The sequence below is a fragment of the Zonotrichia leucophrys genome, chromosome 19 (assembly GCF_028769735.1).
Source record: "Zonotrichia leucophrys gambelii isolate GWCS_2022_RI chromosome 19, RI_Zleu_2.0, whole genome shotgun sequence".
NCBI lineage: Eukaryota > Metazoa > Chordata > Aves > Passeriformes > Passerellidae > Zonotrichia > Zonotrichia leucophrys.
In genome coordinates, this window is record NC_088188.1 from 9,603,514 (window position 1) to 9,626,177 (window position 22,664).

At 40.9% G+C, this 22,664-nt stretch overlaps 1 protein-coding gene across 12 annotated transcripts in view; it reads right to left on the reverse strand.

Moving 5' to 3' along the window:
* The window catches only part of BCAS3 (BCAS3 microtubule associated cell migration factor), a 303,942-nt gene that overhangs the window by 257,316 nt on the left and 23,962 nt on the right, over positions 1–22,664 (reverse strand). For 11 of the 12 annotated variants that reach the window (XR_010442392.1, XM_064729260.1, XM_064729257.1 and 8 more), the window contains exons 8-9: positions 10,046–10,153; positions 7,459–7,535 (exon numbers count right to left, since the gene is read on the reverse strand). Coding sequence is in view for 11 of the 12 variants with exons in the window: in XM_064729260.1 (XP_064585330.1) it covers positions 7,459–7,535; positions 10,046–10,153 (185 nt within the window). In the remaining variant the exon portion in view is untranslated. Of the gene's footprint in view, positions 1–7,458; positions 7,536–10,045; positions 10,154–20,901; positions 21,063–22,664 lie in introns of those variants that run through there. The other variant, XM_064729258.1, reaches the window with a different exon arrangement.

A 22,664-nucleotide genomic window follows, 5' to 3' on the forward strand; every position in this document is an offset into this window, starting at 1 on the left:
ATTTCTACATTTCTTCCCTTTTTTTAAAAAATAACTGGGTTATAAAATTATAACTGCAATAAGGATATAGTTTGTGATTACTGGCATTCAAAAAAGCATTAAACTTACTTGTTGCTGTGATGATTTTATATATTTCGTTTTACTGAGAATACAGGAATCCCATGTTACCTGAAGCTCTCCAGAGAGCTACACTTTGGAGAGCTTTACTTTGTGAGTGAGCAAAGAGAAGGTTTATTTATTTTCCATTAATTTTCCATTTATTTCCATTAATTTTAATTATTACCCTTATGGTAGTGATGAAAATCTCTACCACCCTCTGGAGATTCAAAGCCATAAGCTCATAATAAACCAAATCATCTCCTCAACTCATCTTTGAAAATTCACACACATAAATATCCCTGACTCTGACTCTGGATCTTTGCATCAGTCTTGAGCTCCTCCAAGAAAGCCAAGGCTCCAGAATTGTTTTCCAAAAGCTGATCCTGGATCTTCAGTGATGGCAATGTGAACACAGAGAGAGCAGCCAAGAGGAGAAAAGCAACACATTGCTGTGCTCTCCCTTGTCCTTTAAACAAACAGCTCACAGGGAAAGCTCTGCTCAGAGGGACGCACTCACTCCAGGCTGTGTCAGCTCCAGCACAGCTTGGGCCAATAAATCACAATAAACCTGATCCACTTCCACTGGGGCAGCTCCTCAGCAGCTCCACAGCTTCTCCAGAAAATAGAGATTTAAAGGAGATACAGGAATACAATATTCTCTCCAGAAAAATGGGATGTTAACAGTCAGAACCTGTCTGAGCTAAGTCAGGGCTTATTTCCAGTTTGCAGAACGATGCACTCAGAACTCCCCACCCACAGTTTTATTTCTTTCTCAAACCTCACTAAAACACACTGGAAAATGACATCTGAGAAACTATTGCAAATTAATACGTGAATTAATAAAGCTGAGGGAATGAAAGAGCCAAATCAGAATCACCTAACATTGCTTTCCTTCGAGCACATCCCATCATGTTCATCTTAAGACACTACTGGTTGATTTTTAATTTCACAGCACATTATAAGAACTTCATTCCCTACAACAATATTTATAGTACAGAAAAAAAAAAATCTGGTTTTGGTATTTCCCAGACTTTCATCCCCTCTATCTTGACTTTGTTCTTACTTTTTAATGAAAAACATTTTAAGTTCTTTTCTGTCTTGTTTCAGTCTTTTTCCCTATCAGTTTAATAGGAAAACTTTATTTTTCCAGCATTTTCACTGATTTCTTTTCCCCAATTCTCTCCAGTTTCCTTTGCAGTGGTCCATGCTCATCCTTTTTTATAACTAATTTTGATTTATCATTTAATAGGGGGGAATTTTACTGGATATGTCACACCTTGTATGTGTGAGGAATCCATACCAGAGGTTTTATTTCAAGCTGAGGGGATGGGCAGTTATTGATACAAAAGCCTTTTAGGATTTTGTCTCTAATCCCAAACTAAGGCAGAAATGGCATCTTTTGGGTCCCAGGGAATGCCATGAAGGCAGAGATTCCCAGGCTCACCTCCATCCTAAGGAAACCTCTGGAAAAACAAGGATTTTTCTGTTCAGTGCCTGGCAAGGTTCATTAAAGATGACACATGTCAGCTGAAGTGTCCAGTGGTTCTAAACACAGTTTTCTAAACAAATTCCAAAAGAAGTAACTCATTTCAACAGAAATTCTTTGCCTTTAATCATTCAAAGGACTTGCTGGATTATCACTTCCAAAATCACTGAAGCAGGGCCATTGTGTATTTTTAAATAAATAGCTCCAAGAACCCACTGAAGTGATGCTACTTCCCTAATAATCAATCTGCAATTCTTTTCTGGGTCTTACAGAACACAGAGCTCTCCATAGGAATGGAATGACAAAACTCCATCCTTAATTCAGAAAGCAGATCCATGGCAGAGAGCACAGAGAGGGAAAATGCAATAAATAATGGGTAGAGCGATACTGTTGTAGCAAAAAACCTTGTTTATTACAAGGAAAACAAATCATTTAAGTTGTTTTATCTAATTTTTTTTTGGTTGGTTGTTTTGTTTTTTTGGTTTTTTTAGCAAACCAATTTTTTTGTTGTTTATAAACTGTATAAAGCAATATTGTTTATAAATTCCTCTGGGTTCCTTCTAGATGAAAGGCCCTGTGTAAATGTTATTACTCTCACACTGTCACATACTTTCCAAAACTCTTCTATTGTTCTTGTACTTCCTTCTGTTTAAGTATCACTCATAAAATGGAGTAAAAGAGCAAAGGAGCAGGATGGACCCACTGAGAAATCAGGTTTGCCACCCAGGGCCTTTTTTTCTTACTTATTTATTATTATTATTAAATTATTATCATTATTATTACTACAGAGATCTCCTTCCCTGTCCACTCTACCATGGCAGTTTGAAGCATCTGCACTTTGATGCTCCCAGTGGGTCCCTTCCAAGTCATGGATTCCATCATTTTATGATTTTACTGTCCAAGCCCAATCCCAGAGCTTTCACTAAAAATATCAGCGGCCTTTCATATTCATTAGGTCTTGCTGTTTAATTTAGCACCAATTTGATTGATTTCAGGGCAATGTTTAATCTCAGGTTTACTTTCTTATTTTGTTCAGACTTGGACAGTGACAAATAATAAAAGTTGCCACTGAGGTTGTTGTTTCTGCACAGGACAATGTCAGATGGCTTTGCTTGCCCTTTAACATTAAGGATTTGGGTGCTTTCGATAAAAATAACTTATAGAGAAACAAAGAGCACTTCCTGTTTTACATCTCATTTGTAAAACTGTCAGAGTCTGGAGATATGACAGACAGACATCTCGGGGACTGAGGCCTCTGTTGTGGCTTTTTGCAGCTTTTCTGTTGTATTTACATTTTCCTGCACTGGAGCAAAACCTCCTGCAAGCACCAAAGCTGTTTGTTCCCATAAATCCACCACTGTGCCCTAAAGACTTCTCCAAAAAGTGTTCCAGCATTGTCCTGGAATGGTGAGACACTGGTTCCCACAGCCAGGAATAAAAAAAAAAAAAAAATCTTATAAATAATGCTGTTAGAAAAAAAAAGAAAAATTAAATCAACATTTCCCAGGGAAAAACACCATGAAAGGGCAGGTGCTCATAGAAATGTGGGTGTATAAAAATTAGAAGTGCTTATAGCAATCCACAGGGACGTACTTGGCTCTTCTTCACTGATCAAGAAAATGCTGTGAGTCAGGAGCTCCCTTCCCAGCTGCCCTGAGGACTTTCGATCAGGGCTGACCCCCACAGACAAAGGAATCCTGTCAATGATTACCCCGTGTGGGACAGCAGCAGGAATGCCCACAGCTCAGGAGGGAAACACAGAACCTCTGCAGGAATGTGACTCTTCAGGCATTAAACCTCCTCATAAGACACCCAGAGCTTTCACTTTGAAGTCAAGAGCTCAAACTGCTTCCTGTGAGCCCGACAGGGAAAGGAATTCCAACAGAAATGTCCAAAAAAGCCTTGAAGATTTCCAGACCAGCCCTGGGACAAACTGAAACCACCAAATTATTCCTTGTGTGTGAATGTGAGAGCACACAGCAATCCCAAATCCAAAGTGCAGATCAGAGCATCCAACACCATTTGCTTTGGGGTTTTACTCACTTGGAGAGGTGCAGGACATTCAACATCCACAGACTGATTTTGGCTTGTGGGGAGGAGCCTTTCCAGAATTTCTATACAATAAACCTACTCTGACTAAAATCTGCAAAATTACCTCTCAGGGCTCTCCAGAACAGCATCAACAGAAACGTGGTGCCAGCTAATGGCTGCAGTAAGTGTCTCCATCCCTGGGGAACCCTGGATGGAGAATTTATCAATATGAGGAGTGAAGGGCCAGGGAGGCTGAGCAGGAGCTCCTTATCAGACACAGGGATGATGCCACGTGCATGATGTTATCTGGGAGCATCTTTGCTCAGCCCAGGGGGTGGGCAGGATGTTCTTTATGGACAAGGAAAGGATCCATCAGGCCATATTCATAATCAGCAGTGCTGCACTAAGTAAGCAGTTTTGGGGTGAGGAGCACTGATGGAATAGAAATCAATGGAATTCAGCTTTTCTGCAGCTTTTCTTTAGAGCAAAGTAGGGGCAAAAAAAGCCTGAGCATCACTTTGGTTTCTGTGCATCACTTTGGTTTCTGATCCTTCAGCCACTGAAGGAAACCTGAAGTGAACCACAATAAAACTCTGAGCTATTTAAGAATCTATTTAAAATCCACACCTTGACACTCACTACTAGTAAAGAAAACACATTCTTAACATCAGCATCAAATGAATTTATTTTTAGTCTGGCCAGATGAGCACCTAAAGCAGTGCAGGATGTGAAATTCCTCCCCTTGGTGTCTTTCCTTAGGGAAAGGAGCTGGCTCCAAGCACCAGGAGAGCAGTGATGGATGGAAGGGACTGCCTGGAGACTGATGTTCTGCCTTCTCCTAGCAGACATTTGAAAATCAGAACACCCCACAGGGCAGATTATGGGATATCCTGGTGATTTTTCTACAATAGTTACAGCATGTTTTCTCTCCACGTTTAAGCACCTGTCTTAAATTCCCTCTCCCAGTCTGGAGCACCTGTACACTGAGGTTTTGTTACAAAAGGCACAAATAAAACATTCTGGCTCCCTGCCATCCAAGTCAAATCAGCACAATTCCATGTAATCCCAAGCAGGGGAAAACAAAGGTTGGTTCCATGTCAAACTTGCTCAGGAAAAATCAGGAAATGCAGGAGTTAAAACGTTCCAACAGCAGCACGAACTTGTCCATCTACATCCTGAATATTTTATGGCATATTTATTGTAACAATATATTAAGCTACACATCCAACCACAAAAACAAAAACAGAAAGACAAACACTCCTCATGTGCACAGCAGCTGCATTAGCATTTCTGAGGAACTTCAGAATTCCTGACACTGCTTTTAATTGGACATTCTGCATTTCATTTCTATGTATAATCAACAAAACAGAGCAGAGCTTCTGCTTCACATTTGTGCTGTCTCAGTGAGGCTCTAAGGCTCCCACACCACTTAGGCATGGAAGATGTGATTTCCACACCAAATCTTCTCGAAAATAAAGATTTTCTTTTCTCTAAAAGCAACACAAAACCCTTCAAAGAGTCAGTGATCCTCAGCAATATTCCTGCCCTTTGTGCCCTCCCTCCTGACCAAAACCAGCCAGAGAATCTTTTCCATGCTGTCACATTCTCTGGGCAGGCAGTGACACCCTCATGTCCGGTTTTCGGCTGTTTGGAGGGCCTGGAAAGGCCCGGGGTGGCCTTGGGGCAGCCCGCGTATCAAAGGACGAGAAGAGGCTTCAGTTCTTCTTTCGGTCTCTGTGTTTATTAATTGTTTATCTAAAAGATTTTCTCTCGGCCCGACAGAGCTCTGCTCAGCAGCCAGCCATGAGCACACTGTGCTGCCCTCCGGGCGGTCACCTATCTTTATACCCATGGTTACGTGTACAATATTTATCATTTTTCCCCAATACCTTTTATTCTTATTGTCCGGTGCACTTTCAGTAATAACCAATCCCAAAGTGCCACCATCACCACAGAAGATGGAGGAGAAGAAGAAGAAGAAGAAGGACAGGACACGCCCCAATTCCTCCATCTTACTTCTCTAAACCCCCCTGTACAGAAATCCTAAACCCTGTGTCTCACTCTCTAATTAACCAATCCCTTCACCATTCACCCCGGTGAAACCCTCCTGTCCTCATACAGGTGTCGTCTCCTGTGGAGGATCAAAGTCCAGCCACCAGACACTTCTGGAACATTCCAGGACTCCCAAGCCCCCCAAGGGTGCTCTCGGTGACACCTCAGTCCTGAGGTGCTGAGATCCCACACCCTCACAGCTGAGGTGCACCAGTCTGGGCAGGACACAGGCTGCCTCAACAATGCAAACAAAAAAGAATCCAAGACCTTTCCCTCAGCTTCCTTCTCAAGGATTGCTATTTTTTAATTGATACTGGCACTGTCCTTAAATAATTTTTTCCAAGGCACAGCCAAGGAAGGCAGTGGTGGCCTGTTGGCTGCCTGCCAGCTCATTTCCATCCCCCTGCAAGCACAGCAGAGCAGTTGAAGCCTTTAAAGATGCGCTCTCAGCTCCAGGAGATTTCAGCACATGAAATGGGGCAGCTCAGACAAAAGCCCTGCTGTGCCCCAACGTGCCAGGGCACAGCACCTGCCTGGCAGCAGGAGCCAGGGAATGGCTGAGCTTGGCATCCTCAGCACAGAACCCCCAAATCCAGGGGAAACCACAGCTCTGCCCACTCCCAGCGTGGCACTGCCACAGGGAAGGGCTGGGCTGGCTCCAAAATGCCCCAAAAATGAGCTTGTCCTTAATTAAACCAGAGGAAAGTTTCAGGAAATCTTGAATTTCTCATATTAAAAAGCAGCACAGCTGGAGAAATACACTGGCATTAGTGACATTTTAGGAAGTTTTGGACTTCCTAAAAAATAATTCTTTCATTCCTCCAAAAGTTTTAATTTATCCTCTTTAAATTCCACAGCTGTTCCACAAAAGGCAAATCAAAGTTATGTTTAAAACAGAGCATCCCTGCTTCTCAAAATTAACTTCAGGACTTAAATATTTAAAAATAAATTGCAGTACCTTAAAAATACCCAATAAAATAAGTCCAGAAATTCTCAGAATACACATTTAACTGAGGGGTTTTCTTAACTTTTGGTCTAAAATAAAGCAAGGCTTGTACTCTAATTCTTTTTGATGAAATAAAAGGGAGGGAGTGATGAATAGGACAGAAATAAGTCCTTCCCCATTTGGATCCTGTCACTGAATCCCAGCAGATTCCCAGTGTCTCACATCCATGGATAGGAAGAAACTGACACCTATTGGCAACTTTAATATTACTGCATGTGGCTGCTTCCCTCAAACTATGACAGACACAGCTTCTCCTAAGGAGATTTTTCTATAAATACAGAGAAAATATTAAAAAATAATTTCAACTTTTCTAATTGTGATTGAAAATACATCCACAAAAATGGAGACTCTTTTAAATAATAAAACTCTGACCTTTCCAAAGTCAATTATGAACTGTAAAGTCACATAAAAAACCCAATGTGCCTAAGGAACAAAAATATGAACAGTGGGTAGATCACTGTTGATGTGGGTTTAACTGCTGCTGATGTGATAACCTGGAACTCCCACCTGAGGCTTTTACACATATTTGTGCAAAATGAACAAAAGAATTGCTCAGCTACTGATGGATTGCAGTGTGGCTGCCCATTACAATCAGTTACAGCAATAATAAATACAGAAAAGAGTTAAATATTCACAGAAAAGCATTTGGGTTTGGGGTTTTTTTTCTAAGCAAGTTTTCCTGAAGCTCCAAATTATTAATTGAGACCTGCTTTGAGGATTTAGAAATAAAGAAACAAACAAAAAGATCTTTTCTGTCCACCTCTGAGCCCAAAACTGTACGTACTGGTGACGAAGAATTTTTTGGTGAAAGTGCAGCTGTCAAAGGCGGCGATTTTCTCCTGCAGGACCACAACGAGGATCCTGAAAACACAGAAATGGAAGGGCCACTTTAGCCATTAAATGCATTGGTTTAAAGATTCAATATCTAAATGTAATTATTCCAAAAGCATCAATAGAAGCTGTGCAGTGATGAAGTGCCAGGTTACCAATCCCTGGCAGTGATCGAGGGCTCTCTCTGCTCCCAACCACACCAACTCCAGCGCAGGAAGCGCAGGGGGCTGAGCCACAGCAGCACAGCACTTCTGTGCTAAAGCTCCTGCACTCAAAGCTCCATTAAAAAGCAAGAATGGAGCAGCAAAGACCCTGAATTACTGTCACTGACTCAAACAAATCGGCAGAACATGAGCTAAATGTCAAATAATCCCACTGCCCACCTCAGTGCAAATCTATTAAAACATTTTATTTGCTAAAAGCAGGGGGGAGTGCAATACCAAGAACATCAGCACACAGGCAGAGCTGAGAGAGGCAGAATTTGGGTCAATTAGCATATTGAAGATGTATGTTTATGTGTCTGCTTGTACATTACACTTTTATTGTAAAGGCCAAAAACCACAGGGTAACAGGAAACATGGTGCTGCCTCAAAACACTGAGCCCAGAGATGCAAATGTGGAAGCAGAGCAGCACCTTGGAAATTTCAGAACCAGGGAACTCTTTCTCCCACACTGATGACTCCCAAAATCAAGTTTTTAAAAGCCTGGCATGAAAGAAGCACCTGGGAAACCAACACATAAAACCTACATTTAGCAATATGACATAATTAACAATCTGTTATTCTCTCATTAGGCAGGCTGTGAGAAAGCATTTTTTAATTAGCTGTCAATATAGAGCATTATTAAATATTGTTTTAATGGTTTTAATTGTAAAGATACAACATGGAAAAAAATTAATCACATCTCTCAGTGACTAAAACACACCTAATGCTTCATGTGAACATTATGACTGTGTGTTACAGCCCAGAACAGTCACCTTTAAAAAGGGGATGAATCACCTCAGCCTCAACTCACATCCTTGGGGAAAGGGTGATGATTATTTCCCACAAGTGTGAAATCAGCCTTAACCCCTTTTTCCCTATTTTTATCTGTTTTGCCATAAGAACACTTCCTCTTATCCCATGAGAGCTCAATACCTGTGAAGAACTACACTGAAATCAAAATATACACCACCCCCTCATGCTTGCTGATATTTTCAGATAAATAAATAACATTAATTAGTTTTGGACATATTAGTAGTTTTAATTAAATGACATCTTCCAATTGTTGAAACTGCAGGAGAGAAAACCAAAGAAAATGTACCAATTCTAACTTTTCCTACATTGCCTAAAATAAAGGAAACCAATGAATAATGGGAAGGCTTTGACTGCAGGTGGAAGTGTAATGTGTATATATTGCAAACCTATGGATATTTAATGGGAATATTTCCCAGTCCTGGAGATTTTTGTTTTCTCCTCCTTGAAGCCACTCTGTCTTTCTGCAGAAATGAACCCCCCAGATGGATGATTCCAGAGCATTTATTGATCTATTTATTTTTAGTAGCAAGTTACACTTAGTTGCACAAGTTTGATGCAGAGCCCCCATCTGCATCAAAACCAGGCACAAAAACCGAATCATTTGCAATTTTCCAAAGATTTGTGTTGTTATTGACTGAAGGGCCATCCATTCTGGCACGGCAATATGGATTCCCAAAGAACTGCAGGAATTTCTCCATCCAGGGCTCTCCCTTTACCCCAGGAGCTGGATTGCACCATTCCCCAGGGCACCTGAGGCCACGGTGACTCATGGCAGCCACGGGAGGGTGAAGGGAGCAGAGCTCAGCAGGGCTTGGACCAAAGTCACCGCTCCAAACTCTCCCACCAGCAGTGCCAAGTGCAGGATCCTCACACAGGGATCCTGGCATTTCTCTTCTGCCTTAAAAAAGATGCGGCAAAGTACAAAGCAAACCACAAAATTCCAGTTTGGTGTGTCTGGGAGAGATGGGGATTTCACATTCACTCAGCAAAACTTCATTCCACGGACACAACAGATGCTGTTCTCTTGGAGCTCTGGGATCCTCAGCCTCCAGAGCCATTTTCTGCCTATCCCAACCCAGAGATGCTGCTTTGTTATCTGACTCACTGGAACATTATTCCCTGCAAACCACAGACTGCACACCAGGAATGTTTTGGATGTGCAGGGAGGCAAAATCTGACAGACCAACACAAAGAAGAGACATAAACTCCTTAGTGCTCTGTGCTGTTTAAACTCTCTGTGATCCCATTTCCCCAGCTGTAGGTGGATCATCGAGGATTTCAGCAATTCCTGCTCACCCTTTAGCACAACTGAAAGAAGCTTAAATGATTTTTTTGGTTTGAGCTTCTTAAACCAAAGCCATGGGGGAAGCACATTGATGTATTCCAACTGAAACACTCCTTGAGAAACAGAGAACCAGGAGAGTGAAAAAAAGAAAATCAGGGAGGTGATACACCAGAAATTGTATTTATTACCAAACTCTGGCATGCCCTAACACACAAGGAATGCAGAGAGAGCACCCTTACCTTTTATTGCAATGCAGGTCATAAATAGGAGTTTTGAACTGGATGGACTTGACCATCTCTCCTGTTCTCAGGGAATACAGATCCACACAGCAGTAGGGTGGGCTGGTGCTGAAAGGAATTTAAAGAAGATTTTAGTGGAAATCAGGGCATTTTAAAAACTGGGGTTTAATTCTTTCTGCCTCCTTATGTTGCTTAGCACACTGAAGGAAAAGTCACAGAACCACAGAATTATTAAGATTGGAAAAGACCTCCAAGAACATCAAGTCCTGGACCCAGAACTCCAACAATCCCAGCAGAACCCTGGAGAACAAAGGGTCAATATAAACCTCCTACATTAGGGAGGAAAACTGAATAATGATCTCCACGATGGCCATCAACCTGTATTGTGCAATTGATTATCAAACACTTGGTTTCTTTTACCCCCAGGAAGACTTGGGAAGTTTTAAACCACATCCTAGTACAAAACTACTCCTCGGAGTAACTCTCTCCTACAGGGAGGACTCTCCCAGAGCAGCAGCTGAGCTGCCTGGGGCTGCTGCAGACACCTCACCCACAATTTACATTACATCCCTGATGGACTTTTGTTTGAACCATACACATCTTTTCAACTCTTTGTGTCACTTTTATCATTTTTTTTATATAAATAAAAGCTTTGAGGCCATTTCTTAATAAAAAAAGGCTGAGTGGGAAAAGTGCTGAGTGTTGGATAGGGCCGAGGAGGCAGTGGTGGAAACCCTTTTAGGGGCTGAGCAGAGGCTTTGATGTGGCAGCTCTGCTCCACAACACCTTTCTCCCCCTCCAGGAACGCATTAAAACCTTGGCTATTTCTAGGTCAAGGAATAAGAAGGAGCACAAATTGCCAGCTGTACAAACACATCCTGAGCATTGGTAAAAGAGGGTGTTCCCCCCTGCCCAGATCTGTTTTATTTTACAGAGTTTCACACAATTCCTGCCCCAGCACTCACTTGTCTCTTGGATCTGCTCAAGCTGCTCGAGAATTTTCTGGAAAGTTGGAGGACAAATGCCAAGTGTTTACCCTCAGTGCTTCAAGAGCATAAAATGGTTTACACAGTAATGTATAATATGGTTATACAGTAATGTATGATATACAGTAATGCATAATACACAGTAAATGCATAGCAAGACAACTGTCTGAAAAAAAAACTGAAAAAATAACTTTTGACATTTTGCCCACTGAAATTTTTCCCAAAATATACATTTTTCTAGGCTAATAACTAGAGGGTGCAATTTATTACTTCAAGCACTTCAAAGGCCCTTCAAAAACACCTTTAAACCAGTGAAACTCGAGTCAGTTCCCTCACATTAAAGTTCACTCCTGCTCAAAAACACAGAAAGCCACTGCAAGATCTATGTACAAACTTTTTTAAATTAAGTGATTTATTACCTCTAGCAAATTGTAATATTGATAGAAGGGGAATTTCAAAACAGGAATCTCCAAAGTAGATATAGCTAAAACTATATCAACACACTTAAGTGTGATTACTATTTCCACATCAGCCTGTTTTGAACAGTTTTTCCAATTTATGGGTAATAATTCTGTCACTCAAATGCATAATTATTATCATGATATCTTGGTTGATCATGGTAAGACAATTCTACCAATGCTTTTGTCAACTACGCTGGGTAAAACCTTGAGTTCAAGTGCCAATAACCAAGGAATATCATGGAATCACAGAATTCCAGACTGGGTTGGGTGGTAAAGGACTTTTAAAGAAAGCTCATTTGCAGGGACACCCTCCACTATCCCTGTCCCCTAGCCTGGAATATTTTATATAGATAGGCCAGAAAGACTCTGAAATTCTGTCAGAAATAAAATTCTTGTTAATAAGCCCCATAGATTATCAACAAATATTCACTATGTATCCTGATTGTTCAAACAGCTGCAGAGATCAACAACTTCTTTAAAGGTAATAGACACAAATCCACCAACAACTTTAAAATGTGGCAATAATAAATGAATAAATACTCTCAGGCCTTTGTGTCCTCCTCTGTGTGAGTGCTGCAGTGCAGGGAGGGAAGGACAGAGCAGATGCCTCATCCAGCTGGCACTTGGGGACATCTGTGCCCGTGCCCCACGCCAGCATCAGCTCCCCCCATGTCCGGTTTTCGGCTGTTTGAGGGGCCTGGAAAGGCCCGGGGTGGCCTTGGGGCAGCCGCGTATCAAAGGACGAGAAGAGGCTTCAGTTCTTCTTTCGGTTTTTATGTTTATTAATTGTTTATCTAAAAGATTTTCTCTCGGCCCGACAGAGCTCTGCTCAGCAGCCAGCCATGAGCACACTGTGCTGCCCTCCGGACAGTCACCTATCTTTATACCCATGGTTACGTGTACAATATTTATCATTTTTTCCCAATCCTTTTTATTTTTATTGTCTGGTGCACTTTCAGTAACGACCAATCCCAAAGTGCCACCATCACCACAGAAGATGGAGGAGAAGAAGAAGAAGAAGAAGGACAGGACACGCCCCAATTCCTCCATCTTACTTCTCTAAACCCCCCTGTACAGAAATCCTAAACCCTGTGTTTCACTCTCTAACTAACTCATCCCTTCACCATTCACCCCGGTGAAATCCTCCTGTCCTCATACAGGTGTCGTCTCCTGTGTAGGATCAAAGTCCAGCCACCAGACACTTCTGGAACATTCCAGGACTCCCGAGCCCCCCAAGGGTGCTCTCGGTGACACCTCAGTCCTGAGCTGCTGAGATCCCACACCCCCAGACCTGCTGGGTGCCACCATGGCAGAAAAGCTCTGTGCAGAATGTTTGCACAGAGGCAAACACACCACCCAGAACACTCGTGCTTTTTAAACAGGAAAAAAAAAAAAAATTCAAAAGGAGAAGAGTGATGGAATCGACACGAGGGCTGATTTTTCCGTGCCTTGAAGGCTTTGGTTTATCAAGGGTGGATTTTCCTCCTCTCTGCCACACAATGAACATCCCACTCAAAGAGAGATGGACCCAGTGACAGGCTGGTCTCATGAGTCTAGAGAGGAAAAAAAAGAGCTTGGAGGTGTAAAACTGAAATAAAACTTTTGCTGGGAAAGCTGCCCTGTATACGAAATACTCTTTATGTGAGGATTTTCCAGTCAATTGAGGCCTTTAATAAAATCTCTGGCCAATATCACTGCACTTTATACCACCTTCACAAAGTTTCTTTAAAGCCCAGCCTAAAGCACAGACTTGTTTTTATTAATTACTTTTGGTGCCTTTAAGAGGAGACAAAAATATTAAAATTTACACTGAAATCCTATTTAAAGTAACTAATAGTTCAACATAATCTCTTACTAGGCCCAGCTTTAACAACCTGCAGGAGTAAAAAAAAAAAAAAAAAAAAAAAAAAATAGAATTTGCTGTAAATATTAGGTTGCTAAGAGCCTGAACTGGAATATAATTTCCAAACTTGTAGAGACAACAGGTGAGAGAAAAGTGACAGCAATTGCAAGGAACTGGCTGCTCAAGGTATACCCAAAGGATTGGCACAGTAAATTATTACCACAAAGTTGGGTTTGCTTTTTTAAATTATACTCTATAAAGCATCAAATCTACCAATAAATTGCTGCTAAAAAAGGCTATTTCCATGTGGGCATGAGGAGGATGCTGACAGTGACCCAAGTTTTTAATCAGCAGGAGTGGTTACAATCCTCCTGCTCCACCTCTCTGGTGCTTCACAGAAAGGGAAGAGAAGCAAAACAAAACAGAGCACAGAGTTAATTAATTGAATATTGGAAAAATTCCTGCCCTGAACCTTTACACTGGAAAGTTGAAGCATGAGATTTGATTATGATCTTTGTAGCAATATTAGGAACGTGGGGAGACCACAAAGGCAATTCTGTTCTCCTCAAGGGCCCTGAAGAAGGTTTGCTCAGATTAACAGATTTCAATTCTGGAAGGATCATCTTCTCTTTCCAGGCCATGCACAAAATGTCCCAGAAGCTCAAAGAAATTATTTTTTACCAAGCAACCTAATCTTGTCTTAAAAGACTTTGACCAACAATGAGTCCTTTATTTTTATGGTGAGTGGTTCCAACATTTTGATCCTTTTATTTTTATGAAATGACTTCTTAGTGCCTGACAGAATTGGTGCATATTCTGCTTTTTGGCTTCTGTGTCTCTGTCAAGGACACGAAAAGGCTCAATGCCCTCAGTTACCTTTTGTCAGTGATCATCCAGAGCAGTCCAGGCACCAAGAAAGTGAAAAAAACTTTTAAGCTTTAAGTTGTAAGGTTTGTTTTCCAGGCCTAAACTCCTCTAAGCCCTCCTCAGCAGGGCAATTCTCCCCTTCTTTCTTTCTGAGGGATGCACACCAGAATGAAAACTTTAAAAAAATAATAAATTCAGTTATTTCTTTCTAAACACCACTGCAGAAAGAGCTTTCATTAGGACTTTCATCATCTACAGGCTCTCCGCATCCCATCTTTTCACAATAAAAAACTCCACTCTGTAAGTAATTTTCTAATTTATGGTACTTAATAGATTCATTCAAAATCAGTAAAAGCAGCACAGAATTTCTCAGAAAGTGACACTTCCCCCAAAATGTGTGTGCAGCACTGAATCACAAAGCAGCAGAGACATTTTAAGTGCACCACAAATTGCAAAAAGCACGGAAACACTTATTTCTAAATAAGAAAAACCTGTACCAACCTTAGACACATGTTACTAAATCTAATCCTGGAAATACAAGGGAGTTATTTGATACAGCACTAAAATAGTTGTGTTAAACACCAGGAGATACAAACTTCACCTTTGCATCTTCCTCAAATGGTTTGATCAAGTCTATCAGCCCAGGAAAAAAATTCACCTTATCTGTGTACTTCACCAAAAATATTTTTATTGCTTGCCCATGACACAAGAAATCACCAAGCCTGCAGAAATCATTTTGTAACAGGTAAAATGAGTCAGGGTTCAGGCTTAGGAATCTACTGTTTTCTCATCATAAGGAATAATTTTATTTCTGTTAGCTCATCACTGAGGCATTCCTTCACAGGGCAGGGTCTAAGTGCACCTGGAATGACCCAGGAAGGTCTGGCTGAAGGATTGATTGAGGGATTGGCTGAAGGATTGGTTTCTGCCTCCTGGATAACTCTGGCCATGGTCTGTGAGAGAACCTGAGGCTCCTCAGTGACTTTTCCATTTCTGAGTACTTTCAACAACCATTAATCCATGAAACCAACAGCTCCTTCACTTCCCATCTATAGCTGAGGTGTCAGACATCAATTGGGGGGGAAAATTTAAAACTGGGTTTTTGCAAATATTGATTATTTGCAACAGATTCTATGAGAGAAAATAAGAGGGGAATCCTTAAAAATATCAAATAGCAACCTCCAAATTCCTTATTTTGGCAGCTCCTCCACATCCAGCAGCACATAACATGCTCTGACTGTTGGGCTCTCTCTGCTATCCCTTGCTCTCATCATCAGAAGATTCTTTCTGGGTTTGAGGGGGTTTTATTTGGTTTGATTTTACATTTCAGAGCTGACGAGAGCCCAGAGCCACCTCAGCATCCCCAGCATGTGGCACTCCCATCATGGAGTGTAAAACCCAGCACAAGCTGCCTCCTCAGCTGTGCCTGTGCAGGGAGAGCCGGGTGTGACACACTTTGCACTCGGGTGACACGTGCCACATGCTCCAGAGCAGAGCTGTCCCATCCCATTGCCACTGGGTAATGCAGGCAGATCTGCGGCAGCTCCCGAGATCTGGCTGTCTTGGCCATCACTGAGGGGAAAGTACAGCTGGAGCTCCACTTCAGGAGCAGGATCATTTTTTCTGATATATTCTGGACTAGATTTTGCTTGTTTGTAGTTAAACAAGCTTTTTATACACAATTTATGAACCTGCACTGGCTGGTTGATCATCCTACGAACACGCACAAAAGCGAACACATTTCTGTAAATCTTTGCTTATGTTCATGAAGATTAAGTTCTGACAGAATACAACTGCATTTATCAAACCTCTATCATACCACTAATATTTCTGTGATCAGCTGATTAAGCCACAATCTGATGTGTTTTCCCCAAAAAATACAAATTTTAAGAGTTGTCTTGCCCTTCCTACTGTTAAAATAAATGCACATAATTTGTATTGCAGTAAGAGCCCCACAGATCTCCAAGATCATGCAAGATGGACCAAAATCAAAAATGTAGCAATTTTTGCATAATAAGAGACAACCACACATCACAGCTTAAGAGGAAAAGATCACATTTCTGGGAGCACAGCTCTGAGAACAAATTGATGCTGAAATACCTCAGCTCCAGCCAAATTCCACCAAGCACACGTAGAACCCAAAATGAGCATTTTGTGGAGCCACTTACAGCCTCAGCTAGACACAGATTTTTTAAAGTGCCAGTATTTCTAACACTCCAAAGCAATATCAGCTTTTTTCTTTGTTCTGAGGCATTTGTACTGACAGAATTTCCTGACTAATGGTGTATGAGAAGACAGCACAGTTAACACAGATTGCAGCTGATTATTTAAGCATATATACAATTATTGTATATATCTGAGGCACGTTCCTCCTCAACCTGTGAGCATCAGAATCCCCACCTTGTGTGGGACTGCACATTCAACAACCAGCACTGAAAAATTTTCCTGCTACCGCTAAAACCTTTATGAAGGACCAAATATTTCATCCTGTTGGCTCTTGTAACCCATTTCTTTCCATTTCAGGCTCATTTTTTCCCCCCTTTCTGCGCTCTCCCCTCATGATTCACGCACCTCACAGGCCCCTCAGCCTCTCCCCTCAGCACCAACAAAGGCCGCGCTAAGCCGGCGGCTCCAGGCCGCCCTCAGAACCACTCTGGGGCTTCACCACTAAGCACAAAACCTTGCCCTGACCTGTCTAAACTAAAATTCTTTTGCCCTCGGTGTCATTAACGGCGTAAGAAACCCGTGGGGTTGTGCAACACTTCATCACCTCGGCATTAGGCGGCCGCTGCCGGCAGTTGCGTGACGGAGATCATTAGAAGATGTCTGTCAGCTGCACAGGACTCTGCTAAATCTTCATTGTTTATATGCCAGTTTATGGCTCAAATGACAATTTCTGAGGAGCTTGAAAACAATACTGATTCCAAGAAATAATTAGAGGGTTTTAGAGTGCGTATGACTGAAGCTAAGCAGGAATGAGCTCAGATGTTCTGGTTAAAGCACTTGAAAAGTGCTCTGAACAGCAAAGCTGCTCTGAGGTTCTGGTCACATCAGGTAGGCCAGAATTTCCCCAAGTGCCCATTAATTATATGTTCTTGGGTATTTCTTACTCTGTTTTATGACTTGAATCACAGACCACGTTCTACAGATGTGCAGAGTTCTCACCGTAGCTGAACTCACCAAAAGTTGGGTTGAAATGATGAAATAATACCTGAAAACAATTACTTGTAGAGCCCCACAAGCAGCAAAAGGAATATTCTGTTTTTCCTTACGTTGGTCTTAAAGCTGAAACCCTCCACAAATTGTTTAACATCAAAAGCAAACTTCAGTTTATTTTATATCCTTTCTCTCAATGAAGACAACAATGCAGCCGCCTCCCCTACTGGAGCACTTTTCATTAAATCTGGAGGAATTTCCTAGTTAAAGGTGGTTGATATTCCCAGGAGGAATTACAATTGGTAAGGAAAGGCACATGGCAACACAGCATTCTCCCCAGAGAGTCACCTGATGCTGAAATGGGAGATGCAGCTCTTCCAGTTGTGCAGGCAAAATTGATTAAAATGCTGTGTTATTTTATTACTGCCTCACTGTAAAATATTATCATTAAAATGTTCTATTAATAATTTGAATCACCATTAATTTTAAAAATAAGTCTCTGAGCAGCCATCCAAAAATGCATTAGGGGTCTCCTCAGGTGATATTCTCATACATTACCTAGTCAGAATTAAAAGAAAGAAGGCATCAAGGAAGATCTTTTTTTAAGCACGACTTAATGCTTTTTTCACAAAGCAGGAGCCTTCTAAATCTCTAGTTTGAATTACTGAAGAAATATTCACTGAGTTATAAATTGAAATTTGCAAAATTGAAATTTAAACCTAAGATACATTCATTCTGCTTTAAAAAAAGCAAACTAAAGAAAAATAATAATGATATCAGATTTTTTTTAATTGTATTTTGTTTTTTCCTGTAATGTGGAGATTTAAAAGGAGCTCATCCATTTATGAATGGTTGAGCTCAGCTAACTCCCATGATATTTTGTCTGGATATTAAACATTTTTGAAGAAAGGAAAGGAAAAGCACAGGAAAGACTGGAGAGAGCCCATGCTAAGGGAGAAAATGGCACTCGGTAACAGATGCAAAGTTCAAATAATGCCAAGTTGTAGGGAATGACTCGAGTGGCAGCAGTTGTGTAACAGCACAGAAACAGGGGCTGGAAGTTGAAGCAGTTTGCAATCAGCTGCTCCAACTACGAGCAAGAAGTGACTGCACTTGTTTAGGAAAAAGCAGATTAAAGAGCATCCTCTGTGAACCCACTGGGATCTGACGGCTTTAAGAGTCCTCAAGAAAAGATAACTTCAATCATCCTAAAATTTCTGCTTTCCAATGTCCTTTAAATCCTTCCTACACTACAGAACACAGGAATAGCCCTAAAACATTTAAGAAAAGAAAATATAATCCTCAACTGCTCTCCAGCTCTGTCATGTTGATTTATAACAGTTATTTCTAAGACAGACAAAAACACACAGATGCAAACAATTACTCTATTTTTGTAGGCAACAAGTGAGGTGGGTGGTAACTGAGAAATTTTGAAAAATCCTGTCACAATATTCCGTTTTTTCTGAAGTAACCCTCAGCACACAACAAACGCTCGCCACATCAGAGACTTTCCAGGGCCTGAAGGGCCACTTTGATTCCAGCCCGCTGCAGGCATTAGTGGGGACGTAATTAGGGTAAAAAGTTCAACCACAGTTCCATGTCTAGAGTGCTGCCAGAAATAAATTTCCTCTCATTCACTGGTTTCTACTGTACCCTCCCTGAGAAACATATTGAAAACACATTTATCTTTGTAGAGTTTGTTCCTCTTCTAATTAACTTTATAGCGTTTACAGTATTTAATAATTTAAAGTGGAATTTAAAGTGGCCCTGGAAGTGGCAGCCCTGCCTGTAATGGTGCTGTGCATTATCTTTTCCCTGTGGTGCTTCTTTTGACAAGTTATGGGGGCAGCTTTGTGCTCCAGCTGGTTTTATCTGGACTTCCTTCCCTCCATCCTTCCCATCCCTGCATCACTACACACAAAGGGGTTGGAGCAGCAGTAAAACAAAACTCAGAAATCTGCTGTCCCAAACCTCCACTGCATCCCAAGGATGCCTTGGAAAAGGTTCATCTTTTCACAGCTTCATAAATCAAAGCTTTAGAAGGTCAAAACTACCCATGGTTCTCACCAGCTGGTCAAGGTTTGACCCCAAATACTCATTTTCTCCCAGTTTTGATCCAAGATTAACAGTTTATTATAGTTCAAAGGTTATTTCTTACTCTGGGTTCACTGAGACAAACATTTGGAGCATCAGAGGAACTCCAGAGCTTTCCTGCCCTTGGTATTTACACATGGAAACACCACCTTATTCCATTAAAGCTCCATCTCCTGGCATTGGAATCCATGAGAAAATTCACAGAATTACCAGCAAACATCACTTCAACATTACAAAAAAAAGCACATTTTTATAATCACAGAATAAACTTACAAGAAAATATGAAGAGCTCTTTTTAAGATGGAGATTCTATCTTTAGCACACCAAAAGGAATTTAAACTACTTTATTCCTGGCTCTCTCAGCATCTTAAAAGCCACCACACAACCTGCTAAGGCTAAACTGAATTCTCCCAAAAGAAATCAGAGAGGAAAATGTTTTTCATCTGCTGGAAGGGAAGGAAGTGTTTGCAAGGCAGCTGCCACCACACAGCTCTGCAGTTAATGAGGCTTTGCAGTTATGCAGCAGCACAAGAACCTCTGGGACTCAAATCCACAAAGGTAACAGAAATGAGAGAGTTTTGCCCAACTTTAGAGATCTTACTGTACTTTTCTGAACATAATAATTAAATAAAATCTGCTCTCTAGGCTTGAATGTCTTCACAAAATCTGAATTTTGCACAGTCTTCAATAAAAGGCCACAAGTACTTCACAAACTTAATGAAATCTATTTCACAGTGCCCAACACAATTGAAAATCACAACCATGTGGCCCAGACCATTTTTCTGTGTGATTTCAGAAAACAAAGTGCATTTTCTATCTGCAGTGAGCACACCCTTTGCACAGCCCAAGGCAGGGCTGAGCCAGGTGAGCCCTCACCATCACCATAAGGAAAAAACAGAGGAAATTTCTGGAATTTCAGGGCATCCCAGAAAGAGCTCCCCTGAGCAGTATCTGGGAACAAAACCTTCATTCACCAGAGCTCATTTCCTCCTCCTGGGTGATCCTTGCAGGATCTTTGCTGTTTGTGTCTGACAATTCATTTCCCAGCCAGCTCATCTGAAGCACTAAAAGCTACAGACACCTGGAGTGGACACTGGAATTTAGCACTACCCAGTGATCTGCCAGCCCCCTGACACGACTCTGCAATATTAATTGAGAAAATATTAATGCTTTAATTGTGCTGTTACTCATGGGAAGCTGCTTCCTAAACCTGAGCACTCCCACAAACACATTCCTGGGTTAGGGTTAGCAGGATTTCATCTACAGTAGCCCTGAGAATAAAGCACACGCTTCCTGAAAATCTGCTGTCAATTGATTTGCCTTGTAAACAGATCAGCAGGGGAAAAAAATGCTGGCTAGCCAAAGTTACACATTTTCTTTGCTCCAACTACTCCTCCTTCTTTAATTTACCCTAATTTCCTCTCTCCTCCCATGATTAATAAAGATTACCTCTTGCTTCTCATGCCCTTGAATGACCTCCATCCAATTCTTCAAGTCATCCAAAATTTTCCACCACTTGATAGCATCAAACTCATTCATCTTTCTAAAAATATAAACTGAAACACCAGCACAGGCTAGAGACTGCTGAAGGGGCCATTCCTGAGCTGCACCCTCCCCAAAAGCCTCAAACTCTTACATTTTAATAATCTCTTACTGATTGTTTAATTAGTTACACCTGCAGCATCATCTGATTATCATACAGCCTATGTGAGATTATGGCATAATCTGTTCATCTTTAGCAAAATGATTTGGCTGTTTGGACACAGGACAAGGGAACCAAAATATCAAATGTTTTTTGTAAGGATGGCTTAGAGATCCAGATCTGCAGAAAGGCTTTAGGAGCGTGTGGTGACAGCACAAGGGCTCTGCCTTCCCTGCCCCCTCATCCTTCCTGTGCTTTTATTTCCCTCCTAGATTGGTCCTTTTGATTCTTTTCAGCTTTCTTGTTACCTGTATTATCTACTGAAGGGAAATTTTACAATCTCTCCATTTATTCTCAACTGGTTTTTTTAATAATCTGAATTAAAACAGAATTATATTGGTTGGTTCCCCTTTCAACTTCTCCATTACCTAAACTGAAGTATTTATTTAACATTTACATTTGAACAGAACAAAGGTAATGTATTTTGGACCTCTCTGGTGTATTTGATCCAGTCTGTTCCAAAGTATGGCTTAAATAACCCATGTGGGGAAAATAGAGATATCTTAATGTTTTACCACCTAGGAAATGCATTCATGTGCACCAAACCCACCCATTAATTCTGTGTGTCTATACAGATTTGTTTGTCTTATCACCAGGAACAAGCAGGCATGTCTTTACAACCCTCCACAACCCCAACATTTAGTCAGATATTCTTTCTTTTTTGGTTTTCCTTTTAATTTGCAAATCTGTAATCTAAGACTGAAGCTGACTGAACCAACCTCTAAACCAGCAGAGAAATACCAGCCAAAAACCACAATCTGTTTCCCATTTCTGTGTCAGGACTGCATCTTTTGGGGGGCTATGAAAACAATTGTTTTGAAAAGATTATACAGTGAATCATAGACTGGTTTGGGTTGGAAAGGGACCCTTAAAAATCATCCAGGCCAACCCCCCTGTGAAACATTTCAGTCATTTTACTAGCTGGAAAAATGTGATTTTAAAATACAAAAATGTGTGTACCAGAAAATCAGATATGAGGCAGAAGTTCCATCTTGTTGATGAGTATGAAATGATCACATACAGGAATAGAAAACAAAATCTATTAGCAGGAAATTCATCTGGGAGTTAATTAATAATGGTAACAACAAAGAGTGATTTAGAAATTACAATATTATGGTGTTGGGGCTTTTTTCTGAGGAAAGCAGAAAGTGCCCAGAATCTTTGAATTATTTTCCATTAACAGGAATACAACAACACAGTGAAAATAATTATCTTCAGGGTTTGCTCATTCCTCAGGTACCTCAGCTTCTAAAACAAGACTGTAAGGAAGATTTTTACTAAACCAACACATCCTTTACATATATAAATACACTGACTGGATAAAGACAGAGCAGTATTGGCACCTCTAATTTATAAATAGTTAAACTTACAGGGCAGAGAAGAAAAGGAGAAAAATCACCATAAATTGGCTTTTGCAAGTTGTAAATACATAAAGAAAAAATTCACTTCTCTGCCTTATGTGGATTTTAATTCAAACATTTAAGGCAGGTAATATTAAAATTGCAATTTA